At 36.4% G+C, this 22,718-nt stretch overlaps 1 protein-coding gene across 1 annotated transcript; it reads left to right on the top strand.

Annotated features, from left to right (window-relative positions):
- The first annotated feature begins 224 nt into the window (after nucleotides 1-224).
- LOC120633484 lies at nucleotides 225-14,293 on the top strand. The gene is made up of 8 exons (XM_039903694.1): nucleotides 225-1,694; nucleotides 2,242-2,411; nucleotides 3,729-3,887; nucleotides 4,911-4,996; nucleotides 8,812-8,969; nucleotides 10,214-10,483; nucleotides 11,859-12,085; nucleotides 14,033-14,293. Exons 1-7 carry the CDS (start codon nucleotides 449-451, stop codon nucleotides 12,053-12,055), a joined length of 2,286 nt encoding a protein of 761 aa, XP_039759628.1. The 5' UTR covers nucleotides 225-448; the 3' UTR covers nucleotides 12,056-12,085; nucleotides 14,033-14,293.
- Nucleotides 14,294-22,718: the final 8,425 nt, after the last annotated feature.

Below are 22,718 nucleotides of genomic sequence, written 5' to 3'. Positions count from 1 at the left end.
AACCATATTAGCACCACCGATTTACAAAATTATTACCTGAAAAAACAATAAATATAAAAAACAAGTTTAACAATAAATAGTTATAATATGGTGTAACAAGATTTAAATGGTTCGTTAAAAGTTATGTTTTTTTTTTAGTGTATATCTTATCTTTAAACACTTGTATGAAAAGTCTGTCATTTCCCCAATTGACAATTCACAATTGTCATTCGGTCTGTTGAAAATTGGTTTGCTTGTGGTTCTGGTTTGTTATTAAATCCAGTATTAATTCATTTACTTGTTAAAACATCACGCTTTTGCTTTTTCAAATGACTATGTTGGTTCTTTCATGTTCATTGAAAAGATAAATTGACTTTCTTTAAATCCTCTAATAACATTGAGAGTACCTTAATTTGTTATTAACCTTAAACAACACAATGCCGACCACTGTTGATGGAAAATATTTGTAATGATGGATCCTCCCGAAGAGTCAACCTTATCGCGGAATCGCGGTAAACATGACTGTGAAAGTGAGGTACCAACGAATTGTAAGGGCTCTTCAAAACAACCAGGGCAAGGTGACTGTGAGGAAAATGTGTTTACATCAATGTCACATGAAACGGATCTCCGTACGTGCCCTCTGAATGGTCCACGAGCAAGAAGTTTGAATTCTTTGACCAATATTGAATTAGGCCAATCATCAATTCGCCTCCCAGAAAATAATGTAAGACCAGAAAGCAGTAATGCCCCACAGACTTCCAAGAATGCAAACAAATCTAGTATTCATCAGTTCGATCTTGTTAGTGCGTCAAAATCAGATACAAATAGATGTGACAATGGCCTAGGATCCAATCAGGAGAAACAGACATGTCAAAAACACAAAGTATGCCTAGAGTCTGTTGGTAACTATAGTTTAAATGCCCCTTCAACTAGTGGGGCCTCCACAAGCAAAGCAAGTGAAAGTTTGCTGGATAACACTGGTTTTAGGGAGAGCAGGAAAAGACCATCAAGTTTGAAGTTAAATAAACTAAATCTTGACGCTGATGAAGATAGTTCTAGTGACACAGGGAATGATGATTATTCATTAGGTTCGGAAGATGGATGCATTTACACATACAGGGGTGGAGAGCACTTGGCAGACCTACCAAGTTCTTTCTTTAGCTTGGATATGGGCTTGCCTTTGGACAAGCATCTTCCACTGCCTCCAAACTATCAAGTAGCTCAACCAGCTGGACCCAATGCCAGGGAACAGGGTTCCAGAGTTTCTAGTCCTGATATGGACTTTCTTGAAATGGACTTTGATCCTGGGCCCTCTTGTGAAGTTGATACAGGTGATGAGTCAACTCCTGATGCTGATCTGGATGTGGGAAATATGCCTGAGGAGAATGAGCCAATTATTGCTAGAGGAACATCTCCTGAATATTTGCCTAGTGCTGTGCAGCCACAGCCAATAGCTATTGCATCTAGTTCTCAAGAAAATGTTGAACCACAAGCATGCTGTTCAAATGAACCATCTACAAGCAAAACCATAGAGCCAGCACAAGAGCCCGATAATGCAAGAGGCATCCAAACATTTGGACCATACATCACGCATGTTAATGTTAGAGGTGAACAGCTTCTTGTTCGAAGAACAATGTCAAATTGGCCGGGCAATCATATTGTTTCCATGCATGCTTCTAGTGGCGATTTAGTTTCACCAAGGGAAATCTTAAATTGTGAGTTTATATTACTGATGGCTTTTTTTTTTTTAATTTTGAGCTGTGAACAGTTAAGTTGGACCTGCAGGGATTTGATAGATATAAGAAGCACAAAACCATATTGAGTGGCAATCCTTAATAAAGTCTTATGTGTTTGTTGAGAAGTCATGCCAGAATGTCCTATTTCATACAAATATTTATAAAAAATACAGTGTAAACTATCTGTAACAACCCTGTAAAGAAAGATTTCCTCCAGAAATGTATTCACACTTAGCTCCAGTAATGGTCTGTTTAATTAAATATACTCTATACGATAGTAAAATGTCCTTGGCAATCTGAGGTCTGCTTGGCTACTGGAACTGCTTGCGCGTGGCAAATGCACAATGTATAGTGTTTTTTACTCTTATTTTTGGAGGATTTCGCAAGATAACCCTGGTTGGTTATCTTGCTGTGACACCGCTCAATATCTGTGAGACTGAAACCCTGACCAAATTGAATGAAATATGAGTTAACCTAGAACAGTTTTACTATATATACCTTTTAACTTAAAAGTGTTAAATTGTAGATGATGAGGAACATGCTGAGCAACCCTTTGCATATCAGATTAACCAAGGGGAACGGCCAGCGCATAGCTCTGTAAACCTGTCCTCAGCCTTATACCATGTTACTATGGCCAAGAAACTGATGGTTGAGAAAGCCACCTCTGATATAGAAAGCCACGATGCAGAACGTATGGTAAATTGATTACATTTTATTTTTTTATTTTCTCAATATTATTTGCAGATCAATTCTTCATTGCAAATATAAAGAGCTGTTACTTAAGATAAATAAATTAATAATTTTGGTTCCCTTGGTTCCTTCAATTTCAATAAATCCAAAAGCCTTAATTTTAAGCAAGTAAACATGTTTTTATACTTTTAATATGGTGGACTAAGGGTAAACCTAACCTGTGCCATGTAGTTGTCTGGTATTGGGTTAATAATTATATGGGAAATCCCTTCATAGTTTCCTATATCATTTTATCTATGGCAAAATGCCAAAACAAATTTTAATTTTTTTTAGTTTCATGTTTAGTATTTTTTTAAATTTCAATTTTGTGCAATAAAGAGTTTATCTATCCATCTATTGTACACAAATCCCTACCTTTATCCTTCTTAACTGATTGAGTCTGTAGAAAAAGATGACACTACAGGATAGTGTTGTCATAGTTTAAAGATTTGTGTACAACAAAACTGGCAACATTTGTTTGGTCTAATTGTTGTACTCTTTGTAGTAGCAGCAATATGTAAAAAGTAGCCTATGTTACTCTCCACCCAGCTCTGTGCCATAAACCAAGATTGCTTGCTTAGTTTGTTTGAGAATGAAGGAAAACCAAACTCTTTCACACTCATTTATTTAGTACCAAATATTAAAATTAACAAAAAAATGGACTAGATGTCATCTCCAAAAAGAATTCTTCCATAAGCCCTCGATTTATACATCGTCATGTCAAGACATTACAAGGCGCTGGTCTCCTTCCACAATGAGAAGGGGTTGAAGCTGTAGTCCACCACGCTGGCCCACTGTGGATTGGTGGACTCCACACACCTTTGAGAACATGATTGAGAACTCTCAGGCATGCAGGTATCCTCACGATGTTTTCCTTCACCCTACAAGCAAGTAATTAATTGCTTAAAAACAAGAGTTAAGAGGTACGTGCTGGGTTCCGAACTCTACCCCTCTTATAATAGACGGCCGATTGGCGCAGTTTGCAGCGATCCTGCTTTCTGAGTCCAAGGCCGTGGGTTCGATTCCCACAACTGGAAAATGTTCGTGTGATGAGCATGAATGTTTTCAGTGCCTGGGTGTTTATATGTATATTCTAAGTATTTATGTATATTATTTATAAACAATATTCAACAGTCATCTTAGTACCCATAACACAAGCTACGCTTACTTTGAGCCTAGATGGCGATGTGTACATGTCGTTTTTTTTTTTTTTTTAAATAAATATTATTTATTTAAAAAAAAAAAAAAATTTAGTAAGGATAATTTATTGCATACGCTTTCTAGGCGCAATCAAATGAACCATTGGAAACATCAAGCGAAAGCAATGTAGCATGTGTGGAGCCACCGCGGTGCATGGTGTGGTCGGAACGTGAGGCATGTGAGCGACAAGTGACGCAGATCGGCACTTCGGCTTGCGGGGCTACGGCCGTCGTTAACACATTCGTAAGTAGGATGTTCTATTCTAATATCAGCAATTAAGTAATCGTTTTAAAAGACTGTGAGATGGTGATAACAAAAAAATGACAACCGGCTAAGTTTGTTGTGGGCTTCTTCTTAGACCAGGGCGCGTTTGGAACCCTCGTAGTTTTAGTTTTAAGTTGACGAATTGAGTTATTGCCGTCAACTCACTCCTATGTCATATTTTACATGTAATGCACGCATCAAAAGTGCCATCTATGTGCCTATTTGAATGAAGATATATTTGAATTTGATTTTTTTGAATAAAGAATTACCTACGCACCCAAGGGAAAAGTATTGTAAATTGCACAAAGGCCCTTTGTTGACGTCCCTGGCACATTTATCTTATAAGTATAGCTTCCTGGTTTGATCGCATCTAATCAAGCCCCTTCCTAAAAGACCAATTTGAACAAATATTTGATTTAGATCTCCGGAATTTAGATATTTATAATTTCTGAATTATCTGCAGTCTTATCTGGTAGCATCGGCAGTGGCTACTTCTATTACCCGTATCTCACAATCTTGTTCCTCCTTCCCCGTTCTACCACAGAACAGCGAGACCCCTTATGTGGTTGATATTCCATTCAATTCATTCCAACACGCACGAAACGTTTTTTTATCCACGTTTCTGATACGCACCGTTAAGATGTGGAACGCCCTCCCGGTAACTGTGTTTCCTGCCACGTATAATTTGAGTACCTTCAAGGCTAGAGTGAATAGGCTTCTTCTAGGCAAGCGTGCTCCAACCTAGACCTCATCATTGCTTTCTAACGGGCACGATTGTCGTCAAGCGCTGGCCTATCGTTAATAAAAAAATAAAAAAATGAATCATTGGATCCAACAGTCATGAAAAAGACACACGCGCGCAGCGAGCCGCTGGCGGCTCGGGTACAAATAATACTACCAATACGCTCGACCGCCAGTCCTCGGGCGTCCAGACGATTATAAACCACATTTTGTTAATAAATTGGAATATATTTTATGATAATACTTTGACATTGTTTGTAGATAGCATTGGGGGTTCCTGTGGACATAGAGAGAATTAATACTGCAGTTGGAACACGATTGCGAGCCAACTATGCACCTTTGCCAAGGTAACATACTTTTATATCATCGTTTAATGGAGATTCGCTTCAGCTTATCGATTTGAGCGAGGCACGGGTCGGAAATAAATAACACGAAGAGTCACATGAGATCATAACATATTCATTATTGGCACTTACATGTTGAATACATCCCTATCCCTACTAATATTATAAATGTCAATGTAAGTTTGTTTGTTACGCTTTCACGCAATAACTACTTAACCTATCCTCATGATCTCACATATTCTTGGAAGTGTTAGAAGTAGTATAGGATACTTTTTATCCCGACATTAAACTCGGTTCCTATGGGAGAGGGGACGAATTTTTGATGATTTTACACCATAACTCCGACAAATTATAACCGAATTAAATAATTATATTTGCACTATAGAGGTTATAATATGTGTTTAATTTTGCCCAAACTGTGGTTGGAGATAGAGGACAGAACTCCTCAGCGGACAGCAGCATTTGCATTTAAGGCTTAGCGATACTGAATACTTTAATTTTTTTTAGATCTACAACTAAATTTAATGCCACATTAAAAAACAAAATCAAACGCAGACGAAGTCGCGGGAAACAGCTAGTATAGAATATACTGTTCAAAAGTTTATCACAACCATACATCGTGTTAATGAAAACTGAAAACCTAACTTTTTTTTTCTGTATAAAATATGGCGGGGCCCGGCGTTTAGAGATAAAACGTCGGCGGAGCTCTTCCTGTCACGTCGCGCGACAGTTAATTACGCGAATGTAAATAAATCATCATAGACGCGTGCGGTGGAAGGTTTACGATCTCGAAAGCAATTATCTCCCGCCTCATTGAAGTCGAAAATGAGAAGAAACATCCTACCCGAATCGTAAACATTTCCAATTTTCATAACACAGCCAACCGTATTATTTTTATCATCGCATCTTTTGAATAAACACGATTTGCGGTACTTAACACTTGGGCAAGTTTAGTTTTTCTTTCTTCGATCAAGATAGACTTTGGAAGCTAAACATTATCTAAGAAACAAATCTAAATCGTTGTAGCCATTCTTGAGAAATCTTTCTACAAGAACAATATACAATATAATATACCTAGTTAATTTTTCTTACCTTTTCTTTAATTTAGCAGTAAACCACTGCCATAGTTTTAACAGAAAGAAAGAAATCAGATACAGCATTTAACATCACATGGAAAATTAAAGTCATGAGAGTGTGCTCAGGAGCTATTCGATTTGGTCAAACTGCGAGGCACCGAAAGAATCTGCACCGTTACGTTGTTGAAATACCATCAACACGTACGAAGCGTTTTGCTTCTTCCTTTCTGATCCGCACCGCAAAGGCCTGGAATGCCCTCCCATCTTCCGTCTTCCCTGATACCTATAATCTGGGTACCTTCAAATCAAGAGTGAATAGGCATCTTCTAGGCAAGCGCGCTTCATCTTAGGCTGCATCATCATTTACCATCAGGTGTGATTGCAGTCAAGCACTTGTCTATATACTTAAAAAAAAAAAAAAATGTGTCTCTCGTCACTTTATTAAGTACGCGTCGAGTGGCGTAGATACTATGCGCGTGGATGTCTTTTATCTTCAATAGGATAAGATAAAAATAAGAATGCAATGTATGGAAACATAAATATGCTTATTTTGATTTATTATTTTTACAGGGTGATTCCTCATGAAATATACTTACTGAGACATTTTAGAAGAATAAATAAATATATTGTAACACTAGAGTTAATAGTCAATTTTCATTTATTCATAAATTTTAACGTATAATACGTCACATAATTGACGGCCGATTGGCGCAGTTTGCAGCGACCCTGCTTTCTGAGTCCAAGGCCGTGGGTTCGATTCCCACAACTGGAAAATGTTTGTGTGATGAGCATGAATGTTGTTCAGTGTCTGGGTGTTTATATGTATATTATAAGTATTTATGTATATTATTAATAAAAAATATTCATCAGTCATCTTAGTACCCATAACACAAGCTACGCTTAAATTGGGTCTAGATGGCAATGTGTGTATTTTCGTAGTATATTTATTTATTTATTTATTTACATAATAGCTATTAAATAATAAATTACCTCATGCAAAAGCATATGAATTCATAAATTCATAAAAATATTATTCTATAATTACAAATAAGTAAAGCATATACAACTACATATATAACATTTTACACCCAAATACTGTTGCTTTCATTGTATGCGTGAAGTATGAAAAAATTTGAAAGTTGGGTCTGATTGAGTATTGTACGGACGTTACTGAGAGTACTAGCGGATTTCACTTGGGTAGAGTGAAATCCTTGGTGGGCGAGGGGGATATGTAACGTAATAAATGTCTATTTAATGTTATAAATTAATATTGTTGGAATTTGCGCGCGGGCAATCTTCCGAAATGTCGCGAAACTGGTATCCCGGCGCGAGGGGAGCGGTACGCGGGGACCAACCGCGCTCGCGGCTTTCTAACTTCGCACGGCTCGTGAGTCGCCCAGAATTGCTACCTGAGACTGGACGCCGCGCGGCCGCTGTGCGGCCGCCGCATTTTTTTTTACGTCTCTCACCCGATTGCTGTTTTTTGCCTTAGACCCTAAGGATACTTACCCTCGAGCTATCTAGGCCCCGTGTATCGGGGTTCGAGTTTCGAGTTTCGAGTTTCGAGTTTCGAGTTTCGAGTTTCGAGTACGCCCCACGTTGGGCGCCAGTGAAACGGTTCTAGTTAGGTCTAGTAAAAGATGGAACACGTAATCACAAATTTATTTAGGGTAACAAGGTCAGCGGTCGTGGGTGAAAGGGCCCGTCAATTAGTTCGCTTCCAAATTCTGCAGTGGGCGAGTACTGCCCTTGTAGCCGTTGATTGCGTGGCCCAGAAGGAACAGGCGAAGACGAGGTGGTCTTCAGCTGCACCCGGAGATCGGCGTCGGAGGTGACGTCGACAACAACAGGGAGTCTTGAGACTTGAGACTTGAGGCGAGGCAGGCGAAGACGAGGTGGTCTTCAGCTGCACCCGGAGATCGGCGTCGGAGGTGACGTCGACAACAACAGGGAGTCGAACCCGGAACTTGAAACTCGAAACTTGAAACTCGAAACTCGAAACTCGAACTCGAAACTCGAAACTCGAAACTCGAAACTCGAAACTCGAACCCCGATACACGGGGCCTAGATAGCTCGAGGGTAAGTATCCTTAGGGTCTAAGGCAAAAAACAGCAATCGGGTGAGAGACGTAAAAAAAAATGCGGCGGCCGCACAGCGGCCGCGCGGCGTCCAGTCTCAGGTAGCAATTCTGGGCGACTCACGAGCCGTGCGAAGTTAGAAAGCCGCGAGCGCGGTTGGTCCCCGCGTACCGCTCCCCTCGCGCCGGGATACCAGTTTCGCGACATTTCGGAAGATTGCCCGCGCGCAAATTCCAACAATATTAATTTATAACATTAAATAGACATTTATTACGTTACAACATAAAGAGCTGAAAGGCATTTCTAGTCACTTGTTATAACATTTATATGGATTATAAATAAATAATAATAAATATACTACGACAATACACACATCGCCATCTAGATCCAAAGTAAGCGTAGCTTTTGTTATGGGTACTAAGATGACTGATGAATATTTTTGTTTTTTATGAATAATATACATAAATACTTATAATATACAGATAAACACCCAGACACTGAAAAACATTCATGCTCATCACACAAACATTTTCCAGTTGTGGGAATCGAAACCACGGCCTTGGCCTCAGAAAGCAGGAGATTATATTTACAGACTGTTAAATACATCATACCATTGCGTAGTTTGTTATTAATAATCTTTGAATTTCCACGGTTTTAATTACAGGTACTTATTGACTCGAGCGGTGGCTGGGTGCACTGCGGCGGATATTGTGACAGGTATACAGAGAGCGTCTGACGGGCTCGTCACTGCGAGATTCTTCCCTACTCACCCGGAGAGAGCTATCTCGCTATCACATTGGCTTGCTGATTGGATATCTCTTGGTAAGTATTTACAGTCTGCTTTTTCTAACTTTTATTATAATTTTATTACTTTTTACTGTAAGGTATGATTTAAAATATAAAAAAACATAATTAAAAGAGTTTATCTATATATCAAGTGTGTTTTTTATTATTTTGTTAACATTTTTAAAATACACTAAAAAGTAAAAAAAAGATTGTTTACATTAAATTTACAGGTAACAAAAAATTTACTATAGTGTTAGAAGAATATTATTACATGATCCCACAAATGTTTTAACTCTGGCGCAGTAGTGAGTACTGTGTCCTTAGAAGGAGGTCTCGGATTCGATCCCCACACACACAATCTGAGCAGGATCAATATGAATATATGTATTTTTTAAATTTTTGTGGTATGGAGAAATGAAACTTTTCAGAGGTCTCTAGTTATCACTTTAAACTAAGACTTTCTGCCAAGCGATTTAGCGTTTCGGTACGATGCTAGACACCAATTAGGGGGGGTAAAATAAAAAAAATTGGGGGGAAAAATTGTAGTAGAATAAAAAAAAACATTTATAAACTAGTCTGTGTTCTTCGTCCGCGTTTATTACGGTTATTAAAAAAATCCGATGAGAACTGTTTTTTTTTCTGGGATGAAAGGTAGCCTCCTACTCTATGTCGTTTCCGCTAACTCTATGCCAAAAATTAACCTTGTTGGTTGCTTAGATAGGGCGTAAAGGAAGGACAAACAAACATACTCTCGAATTTATAATATTAGTAAGGACTAAGGATTAATAACATCATATTTGACGGCCGACTGGCGCAGAGGGCAGCGACCCTGCTTTCTGAATCCTAGGCCGTGGGTTCGATTCCCACAACTGGAAAATGTTTGTGTGATGAACATGATTGAAGTCAAATATTTATTTATTCAAATAGGCACATAGATGGCACTTTTGATGCGTACATTACATGAGGAAAAAAGACATAGAAGTGAGTTAATTTGTCAACTTAAAACTAAAGCTACGAGGGTTCCAAACGCGCCCTGGTCTAAGAAGCCCACAACAAACTTAGCCGGTTGTTTTTTTTTTTTGTTACCACCATCTCACATTGTCCTTTAAAAACTAATTATTAAGTATTTACGTGTATTATATTCATAAAGATATCCATTAGCCATCTTAGTACCCATAACACAAGTTATGCTTACTTTGGGGCTAGATGGCGATGTGTGTATTGTCGTATTATATTTATTCTTTATTTATTTATTTACTAATAAGTAAATAACATTTTAGGCGCAGTACCAATTCTAACCCTCAACCTGCAAGTGGGTTGCGAAGGTGAAATTCCCGATGCGTGGCACCATCAGATGGTCTTCGGTGTGTCATCCAGGGGTATCTACTTGACCAATCCCGTTGAGTGCATCCAAGAGTCAACGCTGTGGCCGCAACTGACATCACCGTCTGAGTTACTGGTGAGGACGAGGGACGTTCTGACCAGGTTTACTGACCTAACACCCCTGATGTTTGTACCTGATGAACGATTTCACACTTTCAACGTTCTCGGTAAGTGAATCCCACGAATACATGTATTGTATTATGCTTTCAAAGTTTGTGCAGTTTTGTGCTACTTTCGACGACATTTAAATGGGAAGAATTCGTGGGTTTTTATTGGTTTTTGTATATTTATTTTGACATATTCTATTGAATATTAATATAATCCTATTATTTGACTAATGTTTGTTGTACCACCTACTAATTTCGTATAGCATTTTCTTGTATGCCTTTGATTGCCTGGAAGAGATCGCTATTTAGCGATAAGGCCGCCAAATTGTACGTTCTACCTTATTGTGCTGATTATTATTATTATTAAACTCTTTATTTGTATACCACAACATTTAAAATATAACAAAAACAGAAACATCGAAAGAAGTAGTAATAAAAAAGGCGGCCTTATCGCTTAATAGCGATCTCTGCCAGGCAACCTTAGAATTAGGAAAAAAAAAGAAGAGGAGAATAGACTGCTGGTGGTACAAATATTAAAATTCATACATGCAAATAACTACATGCTAATAAACATATACATAAACTAGTGTGCACAAATAGATAAAAAGTAAATAATATAATAAATAAATAAATATAAAAATAAACTAATATATATAATAACAACACTTACATAATTAAATACTTTAACATACAATAAATGAGTAAGTACATATATATTATTATTATTATTATTATTTATATACATACTATTAAAAGTCGTTAACAATATAATGGGCCTTAAACTGCTCTTTTAAATATCGCCAGTGATTTGGATCGCTGATGTATTTGTATCTCAGTAAATTTTCTCTGTGGTGTACAATAAAAGTGTATTCATTCATTCCTAATGTTTATTAATAATTTAAAAAAATATTTCCTAAAAATATTTTGGCTACAGCATCACTCGTTTTTCTGCAAAAAAATATTAAGCTTTCGCAATTTAGTCCGCATTTTGTATGCCGTATTTTTTTTGGCTGTGCAATAAAGTGAATAAAAATTTATATTTTCACTAGCTGTTGCCCGCGACTTCGTCTGCGTTTGATTTTGTTTTTAAAGTATTCAGTATCGCTAAGCTTTAAATGAGTATAGTAGTATATATATATAACATGTGACTGCCAATTAATTATAGACAAATAATTTGCAATAAAATAAAATTATGACTATAATTAAAGATCTAAGCTATCCTATCTCTTAAGTTGGACCAGACCGCTCACGGTGAGCCAATTTAATTTTAAATTGGTTAAGTAGTTTAGGAGTCCATCGCGGACAAACATCGTGACAGGAGATTTATATATATTAAGATAGGTGTTGTACCAATCTGTATTTGGCCAGTGTGGTGGACTACGGCCTACACGTGTAGTGGTCCGGAAACGGGTTGATAATGATTGTCAACTTCCAGGTCAAGTAGTGAACGTGATACGCGAGTTCCGCGCCGCCGGCTGGTCCGAGCACGGCACGAGGCCTCGCCACATCCGCATCCCGGCCTCGTATCAGGCGGGCGTGACCGTCGCCGCGCTTACGGGCTCCGAGGCCCACCGCAGACTGATGCACGCTCCGCAGTTGCCAGTACTTTCGCCCGAGACGAGGCCCGCTTGAGGCCGGCTGCTTGTGCTACGGGTTCATATGGTGAGTACCATTTGTTTTTTTTATGCCACTACAAGTAAGCCCATGACTGCAATCACACCTGGTGGCAGTGGCGTGCACAGGCTTCCTTACCAGGGTATGCATTCAGCAGGTCAATTGTATAAAAAGGGCAAAAATTCTCCTTCTTTACGAGTTATATATAAATTTCAGGGCAGGCAGTGCTTTTGTACATATATGAAGTGCACGCCTTTACCTGGTGGTAAGTGATGATGCAGTCTAAGACGGTAGCGGGCTAACCTGTTAGGGAGTATGGTAGTCATACCCCTAATCGGTTTCTAGGCGATATCGCACCGACACACTGAATCGCTTAGCGGCACGTCTTTGTCGATAGAGTGGTAACTAGCCACGGCCAAAGCCTCCCACCAGACCAAAACCATTGTCATATACAACTTGAAAATCGAAATGATACTTCACAGGCTTTAAATGTACATTATGTACTGTCTCTGAGACTTATATGTGAAACTGAAAACTTAATAGTTTTTGAGTAAAACACTGCCGTAGTTTTTACTGAAAGTAATCATGTACGGGCTTTTATTTCTTCTTAACATCACATGCAAAATTATCATGGACACTTTGTTAGGTACGCGTCGCGTATCGTAGGTACTATGCGCGTGTCGGTCTTTTATCTTCAATAGGGTTGTCAAAAGTAAGTGTACATTTAGAATGTTTGGACAAATAAATATGCTTCTTATAATTTGATATTTTAACACGGTGATCCCTTATAAAATATACCTATGCATTCTAAAATATTATTTCGTTATTCTGTTAAACGTTGTATAAAAATGCGCGTTCAAATAATCGGATGGATAAATACTACATTATTCATTATCAGCCATTATAAGACGTATGTTAACGCGGCCTTCTCTCAATTCCCAATGGCAAGTTTTGTATAGTACTTTTCTCAAACAGTAGTTACCCTGGTTACCATGTTACAGAGTAAAAGATCGTTCCATTTTTAAATTACACTACAGATATGCAATATTTAGTCGGTAAACAACGACAGATATGTATTTTCATACAACTTTTGCTTGCCGCTACTCATATGCATGGGGCCAGTACAACAATTTTTCCAGCATATTTGAGTAAAAATATTTTTTTTTTATTTTTTATTTAGAATACTTTATTGCACAGACTTAGAAACAATACAAAAAACACACAAGAAAACAAAAAAAAATATACAAAATTAAAAACAATTTAAAAAACAATACCAGTTCAGCATACAAAACATACACAAATACTTATTGCCTAAAACTGTTGATGATTTGCCTCAGTATCTGCAAGATATAAACACTGCAAGGAGAAATTTTATGATGAAAAACTATTTCTTGGTTAATTACACTACATCGTGTAGTATTATTCACTAAGAATTAATCAAGGTTTGTTGTTTGTATTATATAAAGCGCGACGATTGAACCGCGACTGTTTCATATGAAAAATAATAAATAAGTACAAAGCAATCTTAAAATATCTACTATAGGTACGCTAATATAAAGCAAGCGATAGGTAAAACCAAGAAAGCATTTTTGACACGCCTCCCCATATAATATATAATTTGAACATTTAGAACTTCCAATATTTTTATTAAAAAATAAATTGGCGATTGGCGCAGTGGGCAGCGACCCTGCTTTCAGAGTCCAAGGCTGTGGGTTCGATTCCCACAAGTGGACAATATTTGTGTGATGAACATGAATGTTTTTCAGTGTCTGGGTGTTTATATAATATAAGTATTTAAGTATAATATTCATAAAAATTATTCATCAGTTATCTTAGTACCCATAACCCAAGCTACGCTTACTTTGGGACTAGATAGCGATTAGTGTATTGGCGTAACATAAAAAAATATATATATCAGTACAAAGGAACACCAATTTATTTATTTTTAATTTCCAAAAAGAATTCTGTTTTATTTGTTCTTTTTTTTTTTAACAGGTGAGCCGTAAAGCGACAAGCAATGAAAAAAAGATGGATGAAACCTAACTACAGTATAACAATGTCAGTGCAAGCGGTAAAAACCAATATCAAAGAAACCTTTCCACGGATATTTAATTTCAGCTAGCCTCGGTATCTAGCAGGGCTGCCATTACATAGCACTACTAAAGTCTATTTTCTCACTTCTCTTACTATGTAAACTATCTTTTTTTAAATTTTAGTGTAAAAAGTATGTTTTCAAAATAGATAAAAACAAGAATATGGTGAAATAATAAAAAAAAATAGAATATAAAGAGATATTCTTTACGAATGTATATTTTGTATACATTATTTTGTAATATTTTGAAAACGACGATTATGGGCGACTGGCGCAGCGGGCAGCGACCCTGCTTTCTGAGTCCAAGGCCGTGGGTTCGATTCCCACAACTTGAAAATGTTTGTGTGATGAACATGAATGGTTTTCAGTGTCTGGGTGTTTATCTGTATATTGTAAGTATTTATGTATATTATTCATAAAAATATTCATCAGACATCTTGGTACCCATAACACAAGCTACGCTTACTTTGGGGCTAGATGGCGATGTGTGTATTGTCGTAGTATATTTATTTATTTATTTATTACACTAAAAAGTAATTGAGAGATTGTTTATATTATAAGACACGTAAGAAAAAGAAATGTGTAGAAGATAGGGACTGTGCATGTATTTATTTATTTACAGTTAATAGTTGACATCGCTATTTAATATACCATACCTTTACCCTTATAGTTTCTACACGATATTGTACGTTGCTTGGCGCTACGACTGTATCGGTTGGGTGGTAACTAGCCTTGACCGAAGCCTCCCACCGGAACAAACCGAAGAAAATTCCGAAATAATAAATTCTCAAATTGCCGGGAATCGAATTTGGGACCTCCCACTTAAAACCACAGCGCTCACCACTGCGCCAGGAAGGTTGTCAAAAATGTTTGACACTCAATAACTGCGCACACCGTGACATTTACATTTGTGTCACAGACTTTTACGTCACATAAGATCTGATCAATGGCACTCTTAGCACTTTTAAAAATATTTTTTTGTCCTAATGAAAATATACTCAAAAATATTGAAATAGTAAATCTCAAGTTATTTAGTATATTAACAAAAAAACACATGCACATTCCCTATCATGTCTACCATTTAAATTCTCGTCCTATTTTTATCAGATAAGACGAGTTAACTGGTAACATATTTATGTCGTGGCTTAACCCTATAAGTAAAATGTAGAAGGTAAATATACGCATATGAAATATAAATACACGATCTATCTAGTCAATGAACATAAAATTCTTATATTACGCAAGAACCGGAAAAATCTGTTAGCTGTAATCCATACTGTTATTGTAAATTTGAAAGTGCGTATGTTTATAAGTTGCCTATGTTAACCGCTGCACCAATAATAATGAAATGTTTGATCAGGAGAGAGAGAGAGAGAGAGAGAGCATCTGGAGATTATTCTTATCCCGGAAAAGCAAACAAAAGCAAACAAAAAATATTTTTCCTTTTCGGGTCCCTTAAAAATATAGCTACAATGATGCAATTTTGTTTGTCCAGCTTCTATCCTGGATAAGGTTATTTCTTAATAATCGCGAACTTATGTTCGTAAACTTACCACTCGCGTTCAGTGATGCCTAGACAAACTGCGGTCGAGCTTCACATATTTTATAACGCACTGTGAAAGAAAATGTTAAGGCTATATAAGATTGTCTTAATTTTTTAGTAAGGAATAATATTTTATGACTACAAATAAGAATTGAAAAGTATCTTTTATTTTTTTAATAATTTTCGACTGAGAATGCCCGGCCATTTTTCAGATCGTCTAAAGACCATTTTTTGTAATATATCGTATGTCTGTGAGGCGGAATCTCATAAAGCTACACGTCAGCCATTTTTCTTCTAGATTGCTTTACAAATGCTATTAATTAGGTTGTAATCTTACACAAATAAAATGTAGCCCATCTTACTTGCTCAGTGTGTAGCTTTCTACGGCGAAAGATTATTTTAAACCGATTAAGGACCTTTTGGGTTTATCCATTACATACAAACATACAAGAAATCTAATCTTTCCTCTTTATAAGATTAGTATAAACGTTTCAGATTTGTCCGGTCTTGTGTATTATAGCAAATTAAGCTAATATTTCATTGTATTTCATGGAATTTCCTTTAACGCTTGCTGCAATATGGTCGAATAGACGTTGGAGCTAAATTGTGTGTATTTTACTATGAGAATCACTGTACCGCTCGTGATACCATATATCACCGATTGCTGATTGTTCGTCTTCATACAATTTGACAGCGACGGTTGTATGCCCATTTTATATGGAGAAGGGAGCCGGTTTGACATAATCAATACAATCCCATAATATAAAAAAAGCTTTCCATTCCTATTCACTAACAAAGACCAGTAATTTAAAATAGTGTTAAAACCACCGAATTGTATGTAATAGTATTTGGATTCATATAAAATTTAATATGTAGAACATAAGCATTACGTAAACAATTAAAGAAAAAAAACTTAGGCTGCTTTTACATTAAAGCGTTCTCCAAACAGAGGCGGTAGCGGTAGTAGATATGGTACTCGTATTTCTAGCTCTACAGATGAACGCTCTTGTCGGCTAACCATGTGTGTTTTAAACATAGGTTTTTTATTCTCATCTATTTTCAACTGCACACAAAGCTAACATGTTGCACGTCACGAAATAATTGTCTACCCATTTTCTCGTCTTTATCCCATAGATAAATACGATACACACATACTACGACAAATACACACATCGCCATCTAGCCCCACAGTAAACGTTAGCTTCTGTTATGAGTGCTAAGTAACTGATGAATATACATAAATACTTATAATATACATATAAACACCTAGAGAGAAGAACGCTAAATTGATAAAGAATAATTTTGTGATTAAAGGCAGTGAAACCCTCGGGGTTAGTACTTCCCGGCACGCAACTCAACATTTCGGAGTTGCGCGTTTTTAATTTATGTTATAAAAATATTATTTGCTTTAACATTGAGGAAACCTGCATGCCTAAACGTTCTCAAAGGCGGTGGAAGTCTACCAATCCGCACCTGGCCAGCGTGATGGACAACGGCCTAAACAGTTATCATCTTGAGAGTTATCGGCCGATACAGGACGTCTTTATTCCGGCCGCTCAAACAATGCGTTCCTGATGTTTGTTTGTTGGTCATGTAAACAATAATAAACAGTTGACATGATCTTGTAACAGCGCAGTATGAATTTCAATGGTTTATATAGTTTTTAATGATAAAGTAAGGTAAATAAACAATTAAATTTTTTTTTATCGTAAAGCAACGCCATTACGAAGTTACATTGGCCATTCAATCACTACCTGTCAACAAAGCATTCTTCAAACGGCCGAAGTATTATCATTATGTTACTATAAAAAGTAGATTACTCACTAGTCAGCCGACTGGACCGCTACCGCGACTGTTCTGGGTACGCTTTAAATAAGCTTGTAGGATACTTGACTTGTGTGTTTTATGTAGTTTTTCTTTAGGCTCTACATTAAAGGCTAACTGGTTATAGAGGTATCTGATTGTATGTAGGATCTTCACGGTAGTGTGTTCAGCCAAGTTCTAAAATAAAAAGGCGATGAACCGGTCGTGTTTTATCTCACATAGGTACTCTTAATAATGGATAAATGTTATTTAACAATAACTTAAGGTTGGGTATAGTAGTTTGATGTTAATTATTTTATCTTGTGAGATAACTTGCTCACTTATCTCACAACGAATCCTACTTTTTCCACTAAGTATTCATACAATCTGTTTCACCTTCATAAACTTAGGTAGGTAAAATAATTCTGTATCCTAAGAATGTATATTTTGCGTAACTCTAACGTAATTAAACTACGGCCAACGTAAAAAGTATATAATTATTAATGAAAATTTTGGCGAAATAAAGAACGCCGAAAAATATTTGTATCTTTTTAGCCGCATGAAAATAACGTAACAGCCTGTTTGCATAGATCATCTCTTTTCGTTGACGGGAGTTTAGACATTTTTTGTTTCTAAACACGCCCATCATAAATTATTTTCTGTAATAGGCAAGGTAACTTTTTTAATCGTCTGACAAGTGTAGCTCGCTGCATATCCATCCGATTTAAGTAAGTAATTGCTTACTCTAAAATTTTTTCTACTGGAATAGTTATATGTACCGTGTCGCTCGTATTCCTTTTTTATACGTATCCGATTGATAACAATTACTTGTACTTCTTGACGGTCGATTGGCAGCCAGTTTGCAGCGACCCTGCTTTCTGAGTCCAAGGCCGTGGGTTTGATTCCCACTGCTGAAAAATGTTTTGTGTGATGAGCATGAATGTTTTCCAGTGTCTGGGTGTTTATATGTATATTCTAAGTATTTATGTATATTATTCATAAAAATATTAATCAGTTATCTTAGTACCCATAACACAAGCTACTTTTGGGCAAGATGGCGATGTGTCTATTGTCGTATTATATTTAGTTATTATTTATTATCTTGAAATTTACTTAGTATTCTTTTACTGTAAATAGTTGACAAATTAATGGATTGCTATCGTAAGACGGTCAAAAGACAAAAAGTTCCACACAGGCATCTACTAGCTTGTCTTAAGGCGTCCACGAGCACGACAAAAGATGAGAAGATTTCGCAGCGCCTAAGCCATCTTTATAGTTATAGGATATATTATAATATTAATCTATATTTCTATCGCTTTGTATTAAACTATTAAATATTTTAATAACTTTTCCTGCAGGTGAAAGCGCGATGTAATTATTGTTTTATTGTAAAGCTATGCGAACTTATCATATCATACAACTGCTGTTCAGTTTTTGTACAGAAATATTATAATTATACTATTAATATCTTATTATTATTATTATTAAACTTGATTTTAGATTGGTCTGTATTTATCAACTGAATGATAGAGCTGTCTTGTATTTTTCGGAACAGTTAATTAACTTGAAAATTTAGATTTGGGCGTTTAACTTAAACTACAAACGATCAGACTCTTTGTTTATTAATCTATGATAATACGGATATTTCTTGCATTATTGACTAAAAATGCTTTTCTTAACATAAACATCAATAGGTTGCAATATTGATTAATTATTAGTTTGAAATAAAATATACGCGGTTTATCGTTCAGCGCCCAAATATAAATTAAGACCACAGGTCTGAGTGCAAGAGTCGGGTTATCTTTTAACCTAAGCTTTGTATTTGGCTAAATTTTATTAGCCCCCGAAAAAAATGTGTAAATAATTTTGTAAGAATATAATTATGTACGTTAGTCAATTGGTGCTTACTAGTCAAAATTAAATTAGCACACTCTTCTGTATAATCATTTTACCACACAAAAAAAATATACAAAAAAACTATTGTACTCGAAATATCATCAATATTCACGTATAACACCGCTTTGTTATTTATGTAAGGTATGGCACAAACACTGACGTTAAATTGATTGGTGGAAGCGTTTAAAAGGCCTCACTGACAAATTGCCGTAGTAATTTTTCATGTTAACAAACGCGACAGCGGCGTTATGTTAATCTGTCCAATTTCGATGGCATTGTCAAATAAAGATGTCAAACCATCCATAGAAACAGATTTAACGCAACGCCGTTTGTATTGAAAAGTTACACTATAGCTCTGCGTTACTTGAAAATAATTAAACTGATTTTGCGTTACGTTTAATTGTCAAATTTCTATATAGTTGTCTAATTATGAAAGTTAGCGGCTTTTTCAAGTATAGTCACTTAGTGTAACTTTTAATTATAAACGCGTAGGCTATTTGTATTGAAAAAAAAATTGGTTGTCTGTAAAGTCGGCTTACTGACGATAGTTGAACGTGACAACGTCGTAAGAAAATACTGATTTTCAAAAGAAAATTTTAATTTTATTTGTTTGATAGATATTATCGTTGCTATAAACAATTGACACCACATTCACTTTTCACTGCACTTCATCCTTGCCGAAAACATGTAAATTATTCAACTCAAGTAGGAGAGAGACAGATGTCGAACGCGGAGGCCGACTGTGCCTCTTTGTCGCTCGTTCCCCGCTCTCGCTTGCACTTCAAGCCTTGAATGGAACGCCTCAGAGCGAGGTAACGCCTCATTCGTCATGTTTTTTCGTGCGTGCAGACGGTTCCATCGAATTATAAGACGTTGTCACGTCAAAAGGGTTTAAGGGTAACCCTAATGAATTTAAACGAGTTATTAATTAATCATGATTTGAGCTCTTAGTGTGACAAGTAAAAACGTCTTATTGGTCATTTTAGACGTCCTTAACGGCATTGTCATAACAACTGGATACAAATTTCGTATATTAACGTGTAGCTGCTGTCATGTTTGTTAAAAAGAAAATTTTCCTTAGGGTCATAGTGGCAGGGCGCGCTAAATTATCAATATTATGCTTCACATCCAATCGGTCGTTTGGTGCCATTAATGACGGAGCACATATATATATTATAGGGCTCTTCTGTGTTAAGGTGTGTCGTTTATCGTGATAAATAACGGCATTACACGTTAGTATAGCCTTTAAATTAGACTTATTTGGACGCACAGCAGTGTTAAATCCAAGTACAAAAACGATTTGTTCTCTGTCGTTCTATGCAGTTATCAAAGTATCTTAGATGGAGAAAAGGTATGTGATGGAGTGTTTACAGTCACTTTGTTTATCAGTTATATTTAATTTTTCGTAGGAGTCTTTATCGTAGCGTCTTTACATGTTTTCATACTTTGATTAGAATCAATATGGCATAGCATACGAGATACTATTCTATATATACATTTATCTATACGCGAAAGCGTAGTACCTACTATTTTATAGCTAATAATTTTAACGTGATAAAGTTACTTAGTACTTTTAATTTTGATTATTTACATAAAATATGTTGTGTGTGTCTTAATGCCGTGCACTGGAAAATATAGTCTCCTAAGGAGGGCGCTATAATCTAAATAGAGCTATATTTTTCTCGCAAAGCTAAAGATAAACAAAAATTGCTAGTATTTATGTCAAATTAATATGGAAATAAGAACTAATTATGGGAACTTAAAAACTTTTTTTTGAACTTGGCTTTGACACACTGCCGTGTACTTAGATCACGAATTAGTGCTTTCCTTCTCAGAATTTTAACTGTAGAAAAGGACAGCACAACTTTTATAACTATCAATGTAATAGAGACTTGTGTACAACTAAATTAGCACCAGAACCCTTGTTCCATATGTCGTTGAAGTCGTAATTGTGTGTTTTGTGACGTCAAATATGACCTTATAAAAACTGCCATAATTGACGTCACTAAAATTTTTAATGTCATAGAGTATCCAGAGCCCAGTAATAGGCAATTTCATGTTAGTAGCATCCTTAGAAATGTTTTTAAGTTGGTAATTGCTTTATTACTTTTAGTAGTTATATACAAAAGGTTGTAAACATTTACTGTAATCTGACGTAATATTGATGAAGCAATGTTATGTTATGTATAACATTATATTTTTGGAATATACTATCATAGAATATGAAAGTGTTTTATTTAGATCTAGAACGTAGACGGTTTTGCCACCCTACCAGTGAAAGACTACTACTATAGGTTTATTTATTTATTCAAAGTACCACCAATTTTGACTACCTTTGGATTTAATTGGGTCTCAGGTTCCCTATTGCCTATTCTACTTGGCCACACCATAACTTAAGAACGACTTTTAAAAATAAAGAGGTATAAATACTCTCTCTCAAAAATAGTATAGTTTTTGAGCTACATAATCGAATAGGCTCATCCCTTCTGTTAGCTGTTAAACAATATCATCCTAATTTAAAGTTATTATTACAATTTTTTTTTTATTTATAAAAAAAACTATATTTCCTGTGAGTATAGGCAAAAATACTATTACAAATTATAAAAAAAAATTATCACTAATATTCAAAAACTTGCCTGTCGTCCTTATGGGAGAGGAGGCCAGTTTTTTTTTTTTTTTTTTTTTTTTTCTCGGATTGTGTGTAGCTGATTAACCCTTATGATTTCAACAGCGTAACGCGGGCTTGTTGGCGAGCCTCGGAATGGGGCTCTGCCAGGAAGAGTTTGAACCCTAGGGCTCGAAGAAGTGAAGGGATCGTCGGCCTATGGGCGCCTCATGTGAGGCCGAATCTCGGCTCAGGCGACGATTGGAGTGAAAGGGTTACGGACGAATGATTAATCCGCACGCTTCCGAGAACGTGGTTCGAGCCCACGTCCGGTTGACGTTAGAAGTCGGGGACCTCGTCTTCGCCGGCGAAGACGCTGTGCATAGGTTGATTGTGTGTTCTGATCTGATCACACAATGCTTTATCGGATTTAACTTTGTGTATCATCATCGTGATGATCTGCTTACCTCAATCGACTGCAGAATTTTCCAAACCCGTTTTTTTCATAGGCTTCCAGCGACTCGTTTGATTTCGTATGCCCACCTAGATAGGAATCGATCAACGTTTACCGGGGACGAGCGGTGCCCCAACGTCCATAGGTTCTCCGAGTTATGTGCCCTACACATTGTCACTTTAGCGTCCCAACTCGTTGATCTATGTCTAACTTTGTGTATGTAAGATTTGAACTCGGATGTTGGTATTTTACCTACGATACCTTTATAATTGCGGTGGTTGTGCCAGG

This window comes from Pararge aegeria, chromosome 21, assembly GCF_905163445.1.
Source record: "Pararge aegeria chromosome 21, ilParAegt1.1, whole genome shotgun sequence".
Classification (NCBI taxonomy): domain Eukaryota; kingdom Metazoa; phylum Arthropoda; class Insecta; order Lepidoptera; family Nymphalidae; genus Pararge; species Pararge aegeria.
The sequence above is the reverse complement of the archived record's forward strand: the minus strand, read 5'-3'. Positions and strand labels throughout refer to the sequence as shown.